Source organism: Mirounga leonina, unplaced genomic scaffold (assembly GCF_011800145.1).
Source record: "Mirounga leonina isolate KUSES-001 unplaced genomic scaffold, KU_Mleo_1.0 Mir_94, whole genome shotgun sequence".
In the NCBI taxonomy this organism is placed as follows: domain Eukaryota; kingdom Metazoa; phylum Chordata; class Mammalia; order Carnivora; family Phocidae; genus Mirounga; species Mirounga leonina.
This window is the reverse complement of record NW_023270855.1, coordinates 53,089,164-53,108,139: the sequence shown is the minus strand read 5'-3', so window position 1 is coordinate 53,108,139 and position 18,976 is coordinate 53,089,164. Positions and strand designations below refer to the sequence as shown.

The following is an 18,976-nucleotide window of genomic DNA, read 5'->3' as shown; positions in this document are numbered from 1 at the left end:
CCACGGTGCCCGCCACGGTGCCCGCCACAGTGCCAGCTACACCGTCCACCACGGTGCCCGCGACAGCATCCGCCACGGTGCCAGTCACGGCGTCAGCCATAGCGGCCGCCACGGTGCCCACCACAGCTGCCCGCCTGAGCCTCTCCTCCACCCCAGGCTCCCTGTGTAACACGTGCCCCGAGAACTGGGTCAACTTCCAGAGGAAGTGCTACTACTTCGGTGAGGGCCCCAAGAAGTGGATCCAGGCCCGGTTTGCCTGCGGCAAACTGCAAGGGCGGCTGGTCAGCATCCACAGCCAAGAGGAGCAGGTGGGCCTGGGCTCGGTGGGCAGGGGGGTGTGGATCCCCACCTCGACCTCTTGCACGGTGGGAGGGACCCGGGCACAACTCCCCAGCCCTTCCAGTCCTGTCGTGCTCCCCAGGACTTCCTGGCCAGACATGCCAACAGGAAGGGCACCTGGATTGGCCTCCGGGACCTGGACAGAGAGGGGGAGTTTATCTGGATGGACCAGGGCCCCCTGAACTATAGGTAAGGAGGGGGAATGTAGGGGGGATGAGGCCCCGACTCAGAGAGGGGGTGTGCCTCTCTGCAATGACCGGCTTGGGGGGCAGACCCAGGTGGAGGTGAGGGGATGTGGGGGGAGGGTACTCCTGGGCTGCAGGGATGGGGTGGGCAGGGCCCAGACTCTGACGGATGTGTCTAGGCTGAAGGCAGCAGGGCTCCTCCCCCCTCCTCCATTCTCTGACCCTTCTGCTTCAGCAACTGGCGACCGGGGGAGCCCAACAATGGGGGCCAAGGCGAGGACTGTGTGATGATACAGGGCTCCGGAGAGTGGAACGATGCCTTCTGCGGCAGCCGGCTGGACGGCTGGGTGTGTGACCGGCTGGCCACGTGCTGACCGCCCACCCGCCACCTCGGTCCCCCCGGGGTTCACTGGGACGGGCTCCAAGACCCAGACCCTGACAGTCCCCAGCCCACCTGCGAGGTGCACCCTTGCGTCGCTCCCCTGCCCCAGACACTGGAACAGCCAGGCCCACAGCCGGGCTCTGAGGAGCCTCAACAATTTGTGGCTAAGGGCCCGGCCACATTTTCTCCTGCCCAATCGGAAGAAGGGCTTTTGACCCACCCCCGGGCTCCAGCCAACCCCCCAGAGGGTCTGTCCCTTGCTCCTCAGCCCAGCTGGCTGTCCCCATGTCCCTGCTTTCAAGTGCTCAGAGGACCACCTCAGAGCAGTGGCAGCTGCCTCAGGCCCCCGTGTGCTTCCTCTGTCAGGCCCACCCACCGTCTGCTGGAGTCAGGAGGAAACCATACCCCCACCCCACCCCTGGGGCCTGGGACACAGAAGGCACTCAGCAAATGCCGGCAGGCCCAAGGGTGGCCTGCTCACCCAGTCCAAAGGTGCTGGCCCCACCCCGGCACGGGTTTCGGGAGGCCTAGTTGGCACCAGCCCCAGGCTTGGCCAGGGTCAGTCCCTGCACCAGAGGCTGAGGAGGGGGCAGGCCAGGATCGAAGGACACACCGCGTTAAACTCCTCGCCCGCCACCTCACCCCCAATTCCTAGCCTAAAAAAGGAAGAATCAGTCTGCTCACGTGGTTCTCAGGCCCCCTGGAGGGGAATCCATGAGGAGAGGCCCATACTGGACCACCCGGGACCTGGGAGCCAGGGCCCGGGCCAAGGGGGCTGGGGAGGGCATTCCAGGGGCACCCAGGGGTCCTGGGGCCAGGAAGGGCCAGGGCTAGAGCTAGCTCTAGGTCACCTGTTGTCTACCCACTGCTCACCCGATTTCTGCCTCCTCCAGATCCCCCTTGGAACTCCAGGCCAGTGCGTAACTGCCTACCTGAGCTCTCCAAAGGGGACCCCACTCTGCCACTCAGGCCAACGTTGGGGTCACACTCAGCACCTGTTTCCCTCACTGCCCCTCACCCCCGAATCCTCAGGGAAATCCATGTGCAGAATCTGCCCACTTCTCACCACCTCCAGCAACCGCTTTGGTGTAGCCCTCATCCTAGCTCAATCTCCTTCTTCACTGCCCCACACCTTCCAGAAGTTTCCTTCTGGCTCTGAGAAAAATAAACAAAAAACAAAACCCAAAGTCTTACAGGGTGCTTTGCGATTGCAGAATCCCTGCAGCTTGCCTTGTCTCCCCAGCTTCACCTCCCCCAACCCCAGCACCCACACCAGCCTCCGCACTGGCCCTTACACATGGAGGCTCACTCCTGCCTCAGGGCCTTTGCACATGCCCCCCCCCACTTGCTCCTCAGTGAGGGCTATCCTGGGCTCCCCCCCCCATTTAAAATGACACCCCTGACTCCAGATCCCTTTTATCTCACCCTACTTTCTCACCACAAAGTCTTCCCCTTCCAAGAAAATGTGTCGCTCACTGATCTGTGTGTTCTCATCCCCACCCCCACCCCGGGCTTGAATGTGACCTTCAGGAGAGCAGGGGCTTTTGTTTTGTTCTCAGCTGTGACCCCAGCACCTGACCCATAGTAAGTGTTCAATAAATATCTGTGGAAAAATGAATGTGTGTCCATGGGCAAATGACCTCTTCTCTCAGAACCTGCTTCGTGGTCTATTAAATGAGGGGAAGCATCACGCCTGCCTGGTTCACCAGGGGCTGGTGTTGGGTTCCTTCCTCTTCCTTACTCCGCTCCCCCACCCCACCCCCCAACTCCACCCCCCCCAATCTGGGGCTTCAGTAGAGACTGTATCTGCAGCCCAAAGCATCCTGTCAGAGCCACTTCAATGGGAAACCTGCCCAATCTGTTCTTACCTCCCCCCCCATCCTATAGATTGTTCACACCTCCCTTGTCCACAAGTCCCTATTCACCCTCAGCAGGGAGAAACAGACCCTGGGCCCTCTCCCAGCCTACAAGCTCTCAGGCATCCCTCCCTAGGGGAACAGCCCCTCTCTTCCCCTCCCACTCTTTCTCTCCTGCATCCTTCACAGCTGGGCCCCTGGATAGGGCTGGCTGGCCCATTCCTGCCCCCTTACCCTTGCTTCTGCAATCTGCCCCTCACCCAGCAGGGCCTAGAAGCCACTCTCCAGGGGCTCTGGGGGGCACCTCAGGAGGCTAAACCCAGACTCCTGCACTTCCCCCTGGCATCCCAGCATGCCCCGGCTCACTCCTCCAATCCTGCACCTTCCATCCTTGTGAGGACCGCCCTCCTGGACTCCAAACCTCAAATCCTGGTTGGCCTCCTACACACGGCTGAGCTTCCTCACCCGATTCAGACCGCCACCCGGATCACCCCCTCCCCCAGCTCCCTTGGGGCCCCTTCCCCCCCACCCCCACCAACAGCTATTTCCTGCCCAAGACCATCCCCGGGGCTACACATGGTAGGTGCTCAATAGTTCCATATAGGCTGTGGATGCTCATGTCCTTTGCTGGGTGCTGAAGCCTACCCCACCCCTTGCTGGAATAACCGCCCCCTGATCAGACTTGGCACCCGGGCTCTCCCCACCTCATGCCGACCTCCACAAGGCATCCCAAAAAGCAACTGAGAAGCTGCATCCACCCCAACCCTAAACCCTCCATAAACTGTGAGGGGACCCAGCCGAGGGCACCTGAAGTTCTCTTTCACATCAGACTTGAAATTCAAGTCTGGGAGGGGGGGCTGGGTAGCTCAGTCGTTAAGCGTCTGCCTTGGATCGAGTCTGCCTTGGATTGAGCCCCGCATCGGGCTCCCCACTCGGCAGGAAGCCTGCTTCTCCCTCTCCCGCTCCCCCTGCTTGTGTTCCCTCTCTCGCTGTGTCTCTGTCAAATAAACAAAATCTTAAAAAAAAAAAAATTTTTTTAAAGAAAAAAGAAATTCAAGTCTGGGAGAAGGAAGAAAGGAAAATTTGAACAAGTCCCCTCCCCGCCAAAAAAAAATGTGGCAGGATGTACCTTGGGGAGGAGGAGTGACCAGGAACTCAGGGAGGGCGGTGGGCCAAAGGGAAAGGAGCGGCTGCCTTAAGGGTCAGATTTTACTTTTTATTTTTATTTTTTTAAGATTTTATTTATTTATTTGACAGAGAGAGACACAGTGAGAGAGGGAACACAAGCAGGAGGAGTGGGAGAGGGAGAAGCAGGCTTCCTGCTGAGCAGGGAGCCTGACGCGGGGCTCAATGCCAGGACCCTGGGATCCTGACCTGAGCCGAAGGCAGACGCTTAACGACAGAGCCACCCAGGCACCCCCAGATTTTACTTTTTAAACAAGAAACACACAAGAGCACCTGGCTGGCTGGGTCAGTAGAGCATGCCGGCTCTTAATCCTGATCAGGGTTGTTGAGTTTGAGCCCCCTGTTGGGTGATTACTTAAAAATAAAATCTTTAAAAATATAATAAAGGGACGCCTGGGTGGCTCAGTCAGTTAAGCGTCTGCCTTCGGCTCAGGTCATCATCCCAGGGTCCCGGGATCGAGCCCCGCATGGGGCTCCCTGCTCAGCGGGGAGCCTGCTTCTCCCTCGGCCTGCTGCTCCCCCTGCTTGTGCACTCATGCATTCTCTCAAATAAATCTTAATAAAAATTAAAAAAAATAAAATAAAGGCGCCTGGGTGGCTCAGTCAAAGATCTGCCTTTGGCTCAGGTCATGATCTCTGGTCCTGGGATCGAGCCCCACGTTGGGCTCCCCGCTCAGTGGGGAGTCTGCTTCTCCCTCTCCCTCTGCCCCTAATTGTGCTCGTGCGCACACATTCTCTCTCTAATAAATACAAAATCTTTTAAAAAATAATTTAAAAATAAATAAGCAAGGAACATAAATGTGTTCATAGATCATCGATATTACCTTCAAAATATTGTAGGCACCCATATGATTCTGAAGTGAGCCCACCCATTTCGCCAGGTCTCTGGAGGCAGAGTTCTCTCCAAGTGTGGCCCCTGGAGCATAAGCAGTTCCTGGGAACTTGTTAGAAATGCAAATCCTCAGCGGCCCAGGTCTGCAGAATCTGAAACTCTGGGGGTGGGGTCCAGCCACCCCAGTTGCAACCTACTCTGTGTCCTAGAGCACTGCTTCTCAAAATAAGGTACACAGGACTCCCCTGGGGATCTTGCTAAAATGCAGACCCGCAGTTGGCAGGCATGAGGTGGGCCTGAGGGTCTGCACTTTGACCAGCTCCCAGGAGAAACAGATGCTGCCATGGTGGGATGCACTTTGAGCAGCAAGGGTCTAACGCAGGGTCAGCCACCACCCTCTGCCTGCTTTCTAGGCACACAGCCACACCCACTCCTTGGCCTACTGCTGTCTACACCGCAGGGTAGCTGGACAGAGAGTGCTAGGCAGAAACTACTCACTTTCTGGGACTTTACAGAAAAAAGCCAGCCTCTGGTCTAAATGAGGCTCTCTTAGCCTGATCCCCGCCCCCCCCCAACCCGCCCCCCTCTCCCCCCCCCCCCCCCCCCCCCCCCCCCCAGCTCTCCACCCTGACCTCTAATTGTGATTCCAGAGAGTAGCAGCATTCTCCCACCTCCAGCCAACACCTCAACTCCTTCTGCAGACTCCCCCCCAACACTGCCCCTGGCCTCCGCCCAGCCCCATCTGTAAGCACAGCCTGGGTGGGGGAACCCAGCCCACCCCCACCTCGCCACTGTATTATAAACATGCTGGGGTCGTGGCCTCCCTCACCAGCCTGAGGCAGGCACCTGGGTCGAGGTGTCGGGTGGATCTGTGAGGCCCCCCACACAAGACACAAGACACATTTGGGAAGGGGGCGACTCTCTGCGTTCTTTATCTCCCGCGGGGGTCAGCGGCCCTCCAGGGCCCGGTCTCGGGCTATGACCGCCTCCTCAAACTTGATCATGAGCGTGGTGCCCTTGTGCCAGTGCGCCGTGACCTTGGCGGGGAAGCCGCTGTGTGTGAGCACGGCCTCCACGATGCCCGCGGTGAAGCTGGCGCAGTTCAGGGTGCTGTTCTCCTTGGGCACAGAGATGTAGGTGTTGATGAGCGGCTCCCGCTCTATGATGTAGAAGGTGCGGGCGTCATCGTTGGCCTGCTCCAGCTTGTCGGCCTCCTTGCCGAACAGCGCCTTCCACACCGCGCCCTTGACGAAGAGCAGGGCACCCAGCACCTTGGTTTCGCGCCGGGCACCCTTTTCGCGAGCCACCAGCGCGTCGAGAACGCGCGCGCCCACCTGGCGGCCCAGGGCGGCCAGGCGCGCCTGCAGCTCGGCCACCGAGAAGACCCGGCTCTGGCAGTGCTGGACCAGCTCGGAGAAGAGCAGCGCGAAGGCGCTCAGGCTCACCTCGGTGCGGGGCCGCGCCAGCGCGCGCTCCAGCAGCGCCGACTTCCCGCGCGTGAAGCGCGCCTCCATGCTGCCGCCGCCCTGCGGGGACACAAGGAACCGCGTGTCAGGGGACGGAGATCGTGGAGGAGCACTGCCCCCCTCCACCCGTTTTGTGTCGTCCACTGCTGACCTCCCATGTAGGAAAAGAAGAGAGGAAGGAAAGGAAGGAAAGGGGGCATCCACCTGCACGTAAAGCGCGCCTCCTCCAGTAAAGGGAAAGGGGGACTTTACACCTTTGGCGAGGAGAGGGTTGGGGGCGGGGGGTTAGAGGACACGAGAGGGAGACCAGAAGGCGGGACCAGAAACCATCCCAACCTTCGAGTTGCCGGTGACCGCTCCCACGTGAAAAGCACCTTCGTGCCCCCTCTGCCACCTGTGGGAGCAACTAGAGAACTACTGCGTGGGGGAGGGGGCAGGGATGGGGGGGCCGTCAGAGGTCTCTCGGGCACTGTCCCCCGCAAGCCTCCAGAAGCGACAGCGCTGACTTCCTGCAAATAAAAGAATTTGTCCGCCTCTCCCCTGCGGAAAGCCAAAGAAACCAGAGAGGGGAGTGGGGTGTGTCAAGAGCAACAGCCTGGAGGGTGTGGGGCGTGGGGGACGGACAGACGACAGGCACGGGACAAGCCAGGAGGAAAGGGCTCTGACAGCGCCCATCTGGCATGCACGAAGCATGCCGCCTTGAAGATGCGGATGGGCCTTCGTTTGTAAGGAATACTGGAGGCGGCCGCAGAGAAGGCGTAGGGAACCCCTCCACCTCCGTGCCCTCCAGAAAGGTAGCGGGACAGCGGGAGATAAGGTGGAGGAGGCGGACTGTGAGACCCGGGGTTTGGGGGAGCCAGGAGGGGCGCTGTGATCCTCCCATCCTCGTGCACCAAGCACTGAGACCGCCACGACGCGGACCTGCGGCGAGGGTGGGAAGGAGCGGATGGGAGTGCCCCTCCCTTCCCCCCCGCCGACCCTCGCCCACTCTTGTGTGAAGCCGCTGCCAAGGGTGGAGTCGGGAGGAGCTGAGAACCCCGTTCCCACTGAGCAGGAAGGGGTAAGAGGCCGGAGGGGTCTGGGGATGCTGGGACTGCCCCCAACGAGATCTGCGTGGGGAATGGGAAGACCAGCGCCGGGGGGAGTCCAGGGGCTCCAAGACGCCGCCCAGGTGCGCATCCGTCTACACCGGCAGGGCCCAGCGCGCGAGATGGGAGGGGGAGTGTTGCCCCCCCCCACACCGGGCTGCGATGGGAGCCAGTAACCTAAGCCGCGGAAAGGCCGGAGCCCCGAGACCCCCGAGCCAGCGCGGACCCGACAGAGGGGCCGGGGAGGGACCCAGGGACCCACCCTCCTCACGGGCCCTTTGCGTGGGCCGAAGCGGACGGACCCGGGATCGCGGACGCCGAGACCGCAGCCCAGGATCCCCAGGCGCGCGGGAGGCTGGGGGTCCCGGAGCGGGCAAGACCCGGCGCGGACAGGGGTCGCGGGCGGGTGGGGTCTCACCAGCGTACTACGGCCGTCCGTTTGGCCGAGTTGCTTTACGGCGCCGTAAAAGGTCCTGAGTGCGCAGGCGCTGCGGCGGGGCGGGCTCGTGGGCGGGGCGCGCGCGCTGGCGGAGATTCCAGAGAGCGGCCGCCAGGGGGCGCGCGTGTCCCGGGAGCCCGAAAGAGGGGTGTGGCCCTGGGGCCGGGGGCCGGGCTCGCTTGGGTTGGCTCGCTCTCAGACCAACGGTAGCGCGGATGGTCACCGGTTGGGGGCACACATTTGACGATGGGCCCACGTGTCTGTCTGAGGGGCACACATGTCTGTTTGTCCTAGAGGCACACTTGTGCCTTAAACACACATTCTCTTGTCTTAGGGACACGTGCATTTACTCAGGTACATGTTCTTAAGGGACATGTATCTGGGGCGCCTGGGTGGCTCAGTCGTTAAGCGTCTGCCTTTAGCTCAGGTCATGATCCCAGAGTCCTGGGATCGAGCCCCGCATCGGGCTCCCTGCTCGTCAGGAAGCCTGCTTCTCCCTCTCCCACTCTCCCTGCTTGTGTTTCCTCTCTCACTGTCTCTCTCTCTGTCAAAAAATAAATAAAATCTTCAAAAAAAAAAAAGGGGGTGGGGGACATGCATCCATGAACCAGGGGCCTAGGGCACTTAGGGGCATGTGCACTCACGGCCGCACGCTCAGTGGGTATATACACTCAGGAACACAGTTACGCCCGTGGGTACCTGCTTAAGGGCTCAGACATATCTGTGGGCCCACCTGCACACAGGGAGACACCGTCCATCTCAGGCACACACTCTTGGGCACGGAGACTGGGTTACTCCCTGGGTACACGTTCATGGACACCCAAAGACCAACTCGGGGCATTCATTCCCACACAACCTCGTGTCCCAGGGCTCCTGGTATCATGTCCACGGGCTCACTGTGTGCCTTTCCCCATCCCCCAACATTTGCCAGACCCTCCCCCACCAGGTCCCCAGAGCCCCCCAGGTGCTCCCAGTATGAGATCTAAAAGCCACATTCTTTTGCATAGGCCTTTATCGTCACAAATCGCAAACTGTGAGTGCAGAAACAAAGGAACATACATGGGTACATGCTCCGAACCCCCCTCGGTTGCATAATCAGTCACACTCACATCGGCACAGGGCACACACTGCAACACCCACAATTATAGTGATATGCGGGGTGCCCCACGCACAGCGCCGCCGTGACACACTTATACACAACGTACCGCGGATACCCACACGTGCTCACAGTGCTACCCTTGTTGCCCACACCCACACTCACACTGACACACTTTTGGGGTCCTTGCTGACACAGCCAACCACTGTGTCATGCATTATGCTCACAACACACCATGATCACACATGTGGCCAGCTTCACTGGGAGGTGCAGCTGGGTCTTCGATGTCTTCTCATTTGTTGAGGTTTCTGGGCAGGATGGAGACCCAAGGTCAGGCAGATCCGTCCCCCAGGAGGGAAACTGGGGCCACGTCTGTGGCTCCCACCTCATCCACCTCCCCAGTCCCAACTTACATGAGCTTGGCTTCGTCTCCAGTGCCTTGGAGATTTCCTGTAACTTGTTCTTGATTTGGTTCATGTCTGGGGGCAGGAGGACAGGAGAAATCTGGTGTGGGGTCTCACACAAGGCCCCCATGTTTATTGGAAGCCTCCTCCCTGCACAACCCCCAGTCTGGGGTGCTGCGGAGCCTGTGTACTTGGTGTTCCCAGCGGCATTTAAATATCCCCTGAGTGACTCAGAGGGTGACATCCATCATGCCTCTAAACCCCCCTGTGTGCTGGGAGAATGGGACCCCTGCTGTCCCCTCCCCCCAATTCCCAGCACCCAGCATGAGATGAATCCCACCCAGTGAAGGTCTGCAACGGCACCTGTTAATAATGTCTTCATTTTTTCACTCTCGGACTGGACATCTCTCTTGACCACGTTAATGTCCTCCATGATGAGCTGCCAGACGGAGCTCCAGCCCTGATTCTTATTCTGACACTCCCGCACCGATTCGGAGACTGAGGCATGAAGTGGGCATGTCCGTATCACTGCTGCTCTCCTTACCCGCACCCCGACCCCTTGGGCCTCCCCCAGGTCCCACCCTCACTGTTCCAGAGCTCCCTTTTCAAGACCAGCAACTCCTGGGACATCTCAGAATCTGTTCAAGAGGAGGGGCGGAGGAGGCAGGAAAAGCCTTGAGGTGCCCCCAGTTCTGTAGGCCTGGGAACAAGGGTGGGGGAAGGGAGAGGAATGAGGGAGAAGGGAGACAGGGTGGAAACACTGGGCTACGCACCTCCTGAGGTCCCCCTCCACACTGCCCCAGCCCCCACCAAAAAAACAAAAAACAAAAACAACAACAACAACAAAAACCCTGAAACGAAAAACCCTACTCACTCTTTACCAAGACCAAGGCCATGAGGATGATGCAGGACAGGGCAAGGAGGATGTACAGGATCATGAGGGCTCTGTGCAGACTACGGGGAACCTGGGCAGATTCTGAGGGTGGCCTAGACAGGGTTGGGGCTGGGGTAGAGGCAAGACAGGTGACCTCCAGGGCCCAACACCACCACCCAAACCATCAGCACTGACTCTAACATCATCAGAAACTCTGTCACCTGCACCTGCTCTTCCCAATTCCATAGCCACTGTGACCACCAACATGCCCACTGACCAGAGCCACCAGCAGTTGTCCCTCATGCTGTCATCATCATGCTGCCCTTACCATCCCCTTTGCCAGCACTCACAATGTCAACAGTAGCTGTCACCAACACCCATCAACATCAGTGCCTACCATTGTCAGCACTGTCCCCAGCAACAGGTCTCATCAGCACCGTCATCGGCGCTGTCTAGGTGGTTCCTTCCTGATCCACTACATGGTCACCTCTCCACCATCACCATCACCCAAACTTTCACCAACACTTCCACCAACACCAGCACCACCGACATCATCATCCCCACCTGTGAAACTACCCCCCCCACCGACTGTAACACACAAGCCCTGATGACACCACGCCCCACACCACTGACCCCGACCTCCACATGGTGCTCCTGGTTCCCATGATGCCCTACCATGGGCCCCTCCCAAGGCTGTGCAGTGTGCGCTGGCAGATGGCTGCTTGCCCTGATTCTTGAGGGGTGAACGGCTGCCCTTCAGCTTGTCCTGGTTTTTGAAGGTCAAGGTGATATTCTCATAGTCAGGGTTATCTGCACCTGTGGGTGGGTCAGTGAGAGTGGAAACCTGCCTGGAGCTCTGGGGCGGGGGTGGGGGTAAGAAGGGGGCTCAGAGATCTTGGCTCACCAAAACCCAGCACACAACAAATTTCTGGGGATAAAAGATAAGGAATGGGGAAAACAAGATCTGCTTCTTGGTTAGGTGGAGAGGGCGTGCATGATCGTTTGGGGGATACACATGCACACGTACATTTTGGGGTAGGGGAAGGAGCCCTGTGACCCCACTTTCAGCCCCTTATCTCTCCCATCCCAATCTCCCACCTGACCTCTCCCCTCCCCACCCTGAGGTGCCTAACCTTCCTTATTGGCTGGGGCCCTCTCTTTCTTGTCTTTGAAGGCTGCTGCTGCCTGCATCTTGACCTCCTGCTTCATGTAGATTTCCTCAGACTCCATGGTTCCCAGTCTGCCAGTTTGCCCACACACATCCCCACCCACCGGAAGGTGTCATGGCCAATGAGGAAATCTCTGGGTTGGGGGTAGGGGGAGGAGAGGTCAGTCTCCTCTTTTCAGTGACCCAGGACCCTCCAGCCCTGGGGCATCCTCACCGCCCCCCCCCCCGATCAAGAGGGTCTTAGGAGACCAGAGGTCTCATGGAGGGCCAAGCAGAGAAGCCCATAGACCCAGAGACAGGAAACAGCATGATCAGGAACCAGCAACAGAAATGTTAGCTAATGCTATGGTGGTCATCATGTTGCAATATACAAATGTATCCAATCGACACCTGTATACCTCAAACCTACACAATGTTATAAGTCAGTTATACTCAATATAATTAAATTTTAAAAACTCTAAAGGATGGTCACAAACGGACACAAAAGGACACAAGCTATGTATGTGTCTACCCAAATGAACATTGTCCCCTGCCCCTCTCAGGAGAGAATCTAGGCCCCTGGGAGTCCCACCCTTTAGGTTTGAGGTATCTGGGCTTGGAGGCAGGATTCCTAGGTCTCCCACATCGTCCTACCCCCTGCCCCAGTCCTACCCCTCAGCTCCACCCCAAGAAATTCTACTTCTTCAAGGCCCCGTGGAGGAAAGGAATGGATGTGAGGCAAGGGGACCAACCACTTGAGCTCCACCCATATCTGAGACAGAACCAGATGCACGCCTTGACCTAACGCTGGACATCGTGTCCCCTCTCCCTGGGTCCCCAGACAGAGAAACACTTGGAAACACTCACTCTCACCCACGCATCTGCTCACCTACCCACACTCATGCACACTCCCGGAAACCGTGATACATCTGCTCACATATTCACATGGCTTGCCCGTTGGCAGGCTTCTACACGTGTTTGCCCCAGAGAAATATCCATATTCATGCATTCACATGTCTGCTCTTTGTCTAGATGTCTTCAAGCTCTCTTTGTGTCTGTGACCTTGAAAACTGGAGATAAAAACGAGACAAAGTTTGTAGGGAATTCTCTCTTTAAGTTTAGAACAGTGCCTTCTGGTAGAAATATAATGTAAACCACATCTTTAATTTAAAAATTTCTAGCAACCACGTTCAAAAGACAAAAAGAGACAGGCTAAATTAATTTTTTTTTCATCTTGCAAAACTAAAACTTTATACCCATTAAGCACCAATCCCCCATTTCCACCTGCCCCCAGCCCCTGGCAAGCACCGTTCTTTTTGTCTCTGTGAACTTGACACTCTAGGGACCTCATGTAAAGGGACTTCCATGACTGGCTTATTTCACTTAACATAAAGTCCTCAAGGGGCGCCTGGGTGGCTCAGTTGGTTAAGCGACTGCCTTCGGCTCAGGTCATGATCCTGGAGTCCCAGGATCGACTCCAGCATCGGGCTCCCCGCTCAGCGGGGAGCCTGCTTCTCCCTCTGACCCTACCCCCTCTCATGCTCTCTGTCTCTCATTCTCTCTCTCTCAAATAAATAAATAAAATCTTAAAAAAATAATAATAACGTCCTCAAGGTTCACCCATGTTGTAGCTTGTGTCAGAATGTCCTTCGTTTTTCAGGTCGAATGATGTTCCATCGTACATTCTTTTTTCAGGCTAAATTAATTTTAATAATGCATCTTATTTAACATAATATACCCTCAAAATGATCACTTCAGCATGTAGATGATACTAAAAAATTGAGATATATTACTTTTTTTTGGTACTAAATCTTCAAAAATCAAACGTGATTTACACTCACGGGACATTTCAAGTGTTTGGTGGCTGTCATATTGGACAGCGCTGGTCTAGACCATTATGGTTCTCTCCCTTTGGAAAAGTAAGTAAAAGATAATTAAAAAGACTTTTTAAAAAAGATTTTATTTATTTATTTGACAGAGAGATAGAGCATAAGTGAGAGACGATGGTGGGGCGGGGGGAAGTGGCAGAGGGAGAAGAAGCAGGGTCCCTGCTCAGTGGGGATCCCCTGCCAGGCTGGATCCCAGGACCCTGGGATCATGACCTGAGCTGAAGGCAGACACTTAACTGACTGAGCCACCCAGGCGCCCTTTAAAAAGACTTTCTATGTTTTAGCTTTTAAATATGTGATTAAATTTGAGATAACTTTGGAATGGTCCCCCAAGGTTTGATGAGAATAATGCTCTGTTTTCTAAACTATTGCCGACCTTGTCTGCTCAAGGATGACTGCTTTAACAGTGTTTTCATGCCAACTCCTCTCTGATTTTAGAAAGAAGTCCGCAATTGAGAGAGATTCGACCCTCCCCTGATGTAACCGTCACAGAGGAGACGGACCAATGGGCAGCTGGCTCTGCTGTGATGGACAGGTGCAGGGGGTGGGGCCACAGCACTGCACATTTCTGTAGGTCGGTTGAAGCGAAGACCAGGCTCCATCCAGCCCTCTGGACAAAATAGCAGTTGTGAAACTGGAGGCCCATGAGCAATCACAGTGGCTCAAGAGGGCTCTGTGAGGCTTCTCGACCAGGTCATGTCTTAGGGTAACAGTCTCAATTCTCTTTTAAGAAAGAATATGCGTCTCTAGGACAGCTAACCATAAACCCATGATTGGTTTAGAGTGGGTACATGATCCAGGCCCACCCAATCAGAGTCTAAGATTTGGCACAGGGGTGGGCACATGAGCCAGATTCAGCCAATGAAACTCAGGACTGCGACTTTTGGGGCATTAACCAGGAAAAAAGGCATTTCCTCTTTTTTTTTTCTCTCCACTGGGGCTCTCAGACTGGGAAAATGTTAGCTTGGAGCTGTGATGGGGGAGAACCTGCTTGAGAGAGAAGCCAGCATAGGAAAGCAGACCTGAGAGGGAGTCGGATCCTGGAGACATCATTTGAGGGCTAGATCCACCCGAACCTGAATCTGTCATTCTAACCCTGGGCCTCTCGGTGTAGTCCGTTAAGAGTCCGACTCTTGGTTTCGACTCAGGTCCGTGATCTCAGAGTTGTGAGATCGAGCCCTGCATCAGGCTCTGTGCTGAGTGCAGACTCTCTCTTCCTCTCCCTCTGCCCCCTCTGCGCCTCCCCCCACCCCCGTCTGCACTCTCTCTAAAATAAATAAGTCAATCTTTAACCCTGGGCTTCTCAGTTACATATCCAGAAACTTCCTCTTTTTTTTTTTCTTTTTAAAAGATTTTATTTTTAAGTCATCTCTACACCCAACATGGGGCTCAAACTCACACCCCGAGATCATGAGTTGCATGCCCGACTGACTGAGCCAACCAGGCGCCCCCAGAAACTTCCTTTTACTTTTGCTCAAGTTACTTGCAGTAGGGTTTGCGACACTTGCAACTGGAAGACTCTTGGCTACCTCAGGAGGGCTGGGCGGTTGGCAAGTGAGAAAATGGAGGCTTGAGAAGGGGGCTTGCCTATCCAAGTCTGCACTCTGGGACAGGAGAATGACTGTGCTGGAATTGAGGACTCTGAAGAGGACCTTCTTGGGGTCCAGACATAGGGGGACAATTGAGTGGGACTTGGAGATACACAGGCATTCCAATCAGTCTGGGGACATCAGTGAGGGGGTGGGACAGGCAAGGTTCTAGACTCACCCTCTCTGCTCCTCAACACACTTCTGACTCAGTGGTCCCACCTCAACCCCATGGGGTCCCACCTCCAACCCACGTGGGGTTAGGAGGGAGGAATTAGGAGGGGAATCTCTGGATTGGGGTATGGGTGGGCTCCAGGGGCAAGAGGAGAGTTTGTGATCTCAGCTCATGGCTACCGGAATCAGACAGGGGGCTCTGCCGTCATAGAGGATGGGTGGCAGAGATGGGGGCACAACATGGGAGGAGAGGAATGGGCAGAAGAAAGTCACGGGTGCCCCCCGCCCCGCCACTGCCTCCCTCCGGGAGAGTCCAAAACATCTTGAAAACCAGGATCCCACCCCATCACCTGTTCTCCAGTGTGCTCGTGGGGGCTGGGACATTTGAGTCTGGGGTCCCTTTCAAGACTGGGCACCAAGTGTTCTGAAATCTGTGTCTGCATCTGGCAGGGGCTGGATTTTTAAGACCCCTGGGTTAGGATTCCCAGGGAACTGGACCCTGAATCACCTGGATCTGTGCCTCCCAGGAAGCTGTGTAAGTGTTGCAGGTGACTCGTCTTCAGGTCAGAATTCAGACAGGGACCGATGTCTTCCAGGCGGGGATGGGGACTCGAGGTCAGAAGCAAGAGACTCTGTCCAGGGTTTACACGTCTGTGTGTCTATGTTCCTCCTTCCATGGCCATGCCTGTGTGTTTCAGTGGTGCTTTCTTGTGCCCATGTATGTGTCTGTGGCCATGGTGTGTCCCTGTGTGACCACAGTAACTGTACATGTAGTGTGTGTGTGCACCTGGATGGTGTATCCACGTGTGTATGTGGTTATTTATTCAGCAGACATTTCCTGAGCATCTACTATGTGGCATGCTCTCTTCTGAGCGCCAGGAATACACCAAAGGGCGAACAAGTACCCTGCCCTGCGTTTTCATATTCAAGTGTCCGTGAGGGCGTGTGTGCCTCTGTGTATTGCAGGTTGTAACTACTCGAAACTGCACTGCACGTGTGAAAACGTGAACTTGCGGTTCGTGGCCTCAGGTAAGGGTTCTCAGCTTGCTTCTGTGAAGATTCCTTCCTGTCCACGACCCAGCTTTGCCTGTGCCCTGCTGGCAGCTCCATGAGGTTGGGGAGTGAGGGATCTCGGCTCAGGGCTCTGGGCTGAGAGATGACCCAGGGGTCCACCTTGACCCTGGGGCTTCTGGAGGCTTGGGGCCCTGAAGTGTATGCAGAGTGAGGGGGGCGGGGGTCCCTGTCCTATCCAGACCCAGACCCCGAATGAAGCCTCATTGTAGGGGCTGGGGCAGAATGACCCAGCGATTTCCTGGAAGGCCAGAGACCCGAGGGTGACCGTCAAGGTGGCCTTAAAGGTAACACTTCCCCTCCTGAAGGAGGTCATGATCCTTGCGTGTGAGGGTCCTCAGAGGAAGTAGAGGCCTTGTTCTCGGAGATTGGGGGGGGCACAACGTGGGAGGAGAGGGATGGGCAGAGGAAAGTCACGGGCGGCCCCGGCCACCGCCTCCCTCCAGCGTCTGCGTGCCCGGCTCTTTTCGGAGACGCCAGCTCAGTCCCCCACCCCCCACAAAAGACAGCGCCGCGCCCAGACCCTCACCTTCTCAGGGTTTATTTCCAGCCCCGCCCCTCCGAGGCCTGGCCACGCCCCCCAGCCCGCACCGCGACGCCGGGGACCTCAGGCGGTGCTCTGCAGGCGGCAGCAGCGAGCTCCGGTCCAGTCCATGGCCGCGCACTGGCAGTGGCATGTGGCCTCGGCGCGCACGTCCCACGAGCCACAGGCGGAGCCACAAGTGCAGGCGGTGACGGCGAAGCCTGCGGGCGGAGCGGAGGGAGTCTGGACGCGGGCGGGAGGCTACCGGCCTGGGGGTCCGGGGGGAAGCCAAGGAATGAATGGGAGCCGGATTGCGTGGGCGGCTGGGGGCCTGGACTCCAGTGTCCTAAGCTGTGCCGGAGCTGGGGCCGCAGACCAGGACCCTGGGGAAGTTGACTCAAGAAATAGAGGCTGGACTTAGGGGGAGGGGTTCCTGGGTGCTGGGAACAGAAGCGAGAGCCTGGAAAAGGTCTTCGGTACTCACCTGCGGGGCAGGTGGCCAGGTCCCCCCTGGAGGTGACGCTCCGGCAGCTCAGGCCAAAGTTCCTCCTTGTCTCAAGAACTGCGGGAGGGAGGAGGGAAGGAAGCCGTGAGACCAAGCTGCCCCTGTTCTCATGTGGCCTTGGCCCTGGTGGTTTGGAGATAGGCAGGGGGTCAAGAAAACTCTTCTGAGGAAGGCCCAGGTGGGCCAGGCCCTGGTGGAGAGCCATGAGATGGGACGCTCATCACCTCCCAGGTTCTGTCTTGAGATGGGTGTTTTGGAGGAAGGAGGATTTGGAGCTTCTGCCAAAGATGGAGCTGGATGGGGGCTGGGGTTGGCTTGGGTTTGGGGTGGAGGTTTGGTTCTGGTTGGGGCTGAATTGATGGCTGCTCCATGTCAGGAATTAGAGGGGGCCTCTGAGGCCCCTGCTGAGGTTGCAAGTGAGGGTCCTCACTTAAGGATCTGGTGCCATCCTGGATCTTCTCATTGATGGCTTCATCCACTGGACACAGAGACTTGCCACACACCAGCTGCCCCAGGACAGGGAGGAGGAGGAGGGCAAGAGCCTTCATCCGGCAGGTGCTGCAAGATGGAACCAACAGCCGGGTCAGTCCCTTCTCATCTGGGGAGGGTCAAGCCTCCAGAGCAGGTGGGATATGGAATCCTGGGTCCCTGCCGGGGGGACGGGGCTGGCGTCCCGGCTTTGCCAAGGCCCCCTCGGGCAGGGGTTCTGGGCTGAACAGGGGCAGCTGTTGCTTACCCTCAGGACGGACTCAGCAGGCCAAATCTCGGGCACTGATTTCATGCCTCTGCCACATCTCCCTCTTTAAGGCTTCTGCTGGATGTGGAGCTTCCTGTCTTAGCTGAGTGTCTTGGCTCCCTGGCCGTCCCCTCCCACATCCGGGACCAAGAGGAAGCCCCCAGGGCAGACTCTAGGAGCCCAGAGGTAGGAAGCTCTGCCCACTCCCTTCCCTGCTACAGTTTCCCCATTCAAGAGCCCACCCTTCTCACATTCGGGCTGGGACTGGTCCAGGAGGTAGTCCTGGGGGATGATTCCAGAAGCCCCTGTCCCAGGGACAGGCAAAGAAATAGGAGTTTGCACGCAGGGGTGGGGAACATAACAAAATAACACCCCCAAAATAAATAAATATGCAGTGAGAACTGCATACCATGTTCATAGCCAAATGCCTATCAACAATAGAATGGATAAAATCATGTTTTCTTTTTTCCTTCAGTGGAACAATCTGCAACAGACGGTGGCAAACTTGCAGCCCATGGGACAAATCTGGCCCACTGTCTATTTCTGTGCAACCCATGAGCTAAGAATGGTTTTTACATTTTGGGGTTTTTTTTTGGTTTTTGTTTTTAATACAAATGGATTTTTAAAATTGTGGCAAAATACATTTCACATTAAACTTATCATTTTAACCATTTCTTAAAAAGATTTTATTTATTTATTTGGGATGGACAGAGAGAGATAGCAAGGGGTGGGGAGGGGCAGAGGGAGAAGCAGACTTTCCGCTGAGCGCAGAGCCCGATGAAGGGCTCGATCCCGGAACCCCGGGATCATGACCTGAGCCGAAGGCAGACGCTTAACTGGCTGAGCCACCCAGGTGCCCCATTTTAGCCATTTTTTAAGTGTAGGGTCCAATGGCATGAAGTACTCTCACATTGTTGTGCAACCATCCCCACCAACCATCTCCAGAACTTTCTCATCTTTCCAAACTGAAGCACTGTCCCCACGAAACACTAACTCCCTATCCCCCCTAGCCAGACCTCCTGGCTCCCACCATCTACTTTCTGTCTCTATGATTTTGCCTGTTCACACCTCAAGTAAGTGGAATCACACAATACTTATCCTTTTGTGTCTGTCTTCTTTCACTTAGCAAGATTCATCCATGTTGTGGCATGGGGCAGAACTTTATTCCTTTTTATGGCAAATATTCCATTGTAGGGACA

The 18,976-nt window shown here is 56.4% G+C and overlaps 4 protein-coding genes and 2 long non-coding RNA genes across 13 annotated transcripts in view; 3 read left to right on the top strand and 3 right to left on the bottom strand.

The window, feature by feature from the left end:
* FCER2 (Fc fragment of IgE receptor II) overlaps positions 1-2,565 on the top strand; it is a 7,839-nt gene extending 5,274 nt beyond the window's left edge. Inside the window, exons 8-10 of the mRNA XM_034998228.1 lie at positions 157-308; positions 422-528; positions 760-2,565. Of these exons, the coding sequence (XP_034854119.1) occupies positions 157-308; positions 422-528; positions 760-898 (398 nt within the window). The 3' untranslated portion in view covers positions 899-2,565. The remainder of the gene's footprint in view (positions 1-156; positions 309-421; positions 529-759) is intronic.
* Positions 2,566-5,686: 3,121 nt separating this feature from the next.
* Positions 5,687-7,821, bottom strand: TRAPPC5 (trafficking protein particle complex 5). 4 transcript variants are annotated; one of them, XM_034998232.1, is made up of 2 exons: positions 7,752-7,821; positions 5,687-6,305 (listed from the first exon to the last, which is right to left on the bottom strand). In XM_034998232.1, exon 2 carries the CDS (start codon positions 6,291-6,293, stop codon positions 5,727-5,729), a length of 567 nt encoding a protein of 188 aa, XP_034854123.1. In that variant the 5' UTR covers positions 6,294-6,305; positions 7,752-7,821; the 3' UTR covers positions 5,687-5,726. The 4 variants fall into 4 exon arrangements, with proteins under 4 accessions (XP_034854123.1, XP_034854125.1, XP_034854126.1 ...); XM_034998234.1 differs by lacking the exon at positions 7,752-7,821 and adding an exon at positions 7,596-7,743; XM_034998235.1 differs by lacking the exon at positions 7,752-7,821 and adding an exon at positions 7,636-7,743.
* On the top strand, positions 6,899-16,650 carry LOC118005888. 2 transcript variants are annotated; one of them, XR_004677888.1, is made up of 7 exons: positions 6,899-7,039; positions 7,246-7,305; positions 13,621-13,717; positions 15,393-15,477; positions 15,909-15,971; positions 16,226-16,300; positions 16,564-16,650. It is a non-coding gene; the product is annotated as an uncharacterized LOC118005888 (long non-coding RNA). The 2 variants fall into 2 exon arrangements; XR_004677887.1 differs by having other exon boundaries at positions 6,899-7,305.
* MCEMP1 (mast cell expressed membrane protein 1) lies at positions 8,775-11,376 on the bottom strand. Of its 3 annotated transcripts, XM_034998231.1 has the most exons (6): positions 11,280-11,376; positions 10,822-10,962; positions 10,147-10,275; positions 9,636-9,770; positions 9,282-9,347; positions 9,094-9,176 (listed from the first exon to the last, which is right to left on the bottom strand). In XM_034998231.1, coding segments are annotated over exons 1-6 (570 nt in total). In that variant the 3' UTR covers positions 9,094-9,174. The 3 variants fall into 3 exon arrangements, with proteins under 3 accessions (XP_034854120.1, XP_034854122.1, XP_034854121.1); XM_034998229.1 differs by having other exon boundaries at positions 8,775-9,347; XM_034998230.1 differs by lacking the exon at positions 9,094-9,176 and having other exon boundaries at positions 9,177-9,770.
* RETN (resistin) lies at positions 16,539-17,895 on the bottom strand. Its single transcript, XM_034998239.1, has 4 exons — positions 17,778-17,895; positions 17,472-17,599; positions 17,021-17,098; positions 16,539-16,757 (listed from the first exon to the last, which is right to left on the bottom strand). The coding sequence occupies exons 2-4, from the start codon at positions 17,587-17,589 to the stop codon at positions 16,621-16,623; spliced, it is 333 nt and encodes a 110-aa protein (XP_034854130.1). The 5' UTR covers positions 17,590-17,599; positions 17,778-17,895; the 3' UTR covers positions 16,539-16,620.
* On the top strand, positions 16,765-18,404 carry LOC118005889. 2 transcript variants are annotated; one of them, XR_004677889.1, is made up of 3 exons: positions 16,765-17,623; positions 17,849-17,963; positions 18,253-18,404. It is a non-coding gene; the product is annotated as an uncharacterized LOC118005889 (long non-coding RNA). The 2 variants fall into 2 exon arrangements; XR_004677890.1 differs by having other exon boundaries at positions 16,765-17,666.
* Positions 18,405-18,976: the final 572 nt, after the last annotated feature.

Excerpts from the sequence above, each read along its gene's own strand:
- TRAPPC5 (XM_034998232.1), bottom strand. The coding sequence starts at position 6,293 with ATGGAGGCGCGCTTCACGCGCGGGAAGTCGGCGCTGCTGGAGCGCGCG.
- MCEMP1 (XM_034998229.1), bottom strand. The coding sequence starts at position 11,376 with ATGGAGTCTGAGGAAATCTACATGAAGCAGGAGGTCAAGATGCAGGCA. Across the intron at positions 10,963-11,279 it reads GGCCCCAGCCAATAAGGAAG|GTGCAGATAACCCTGACTAT; the intron begins GTTAGGCACCTC and ends ACCCACCCACAG. Across the intron at positions 9,348-9,635 it reads AATGAAGACATTATTAACAG|ACATGAACCAAATCAAGAAC; the intron begins GTGCCGTTGCAG and ends TCCTGCCCCCAG.
- RETN (XM_034998239.1), bottom strand. The coding sequence starts at position 17,589 with ATGAAGGCTCTTGCCCTCCTCCTCCTCCCTGTCCTGGGGCAGCTGGTG. Across the intron at positions 17,099-17,471 it reads GGATGGCACCAGATCCTTAA|TTCTTGAGACAAGGAGGAAC; the intron begins GTGAGGACCCTC and ends TCCCTCCCGCAG. Across the intron at positions 16,758-17,020 it reads CCTGGCCACCTGCCCCGCAG|GCTTCGCCGTCACCGCCTGC; the intron begins GTGAGTACCGAA and ends CTCCGCCCGCAG.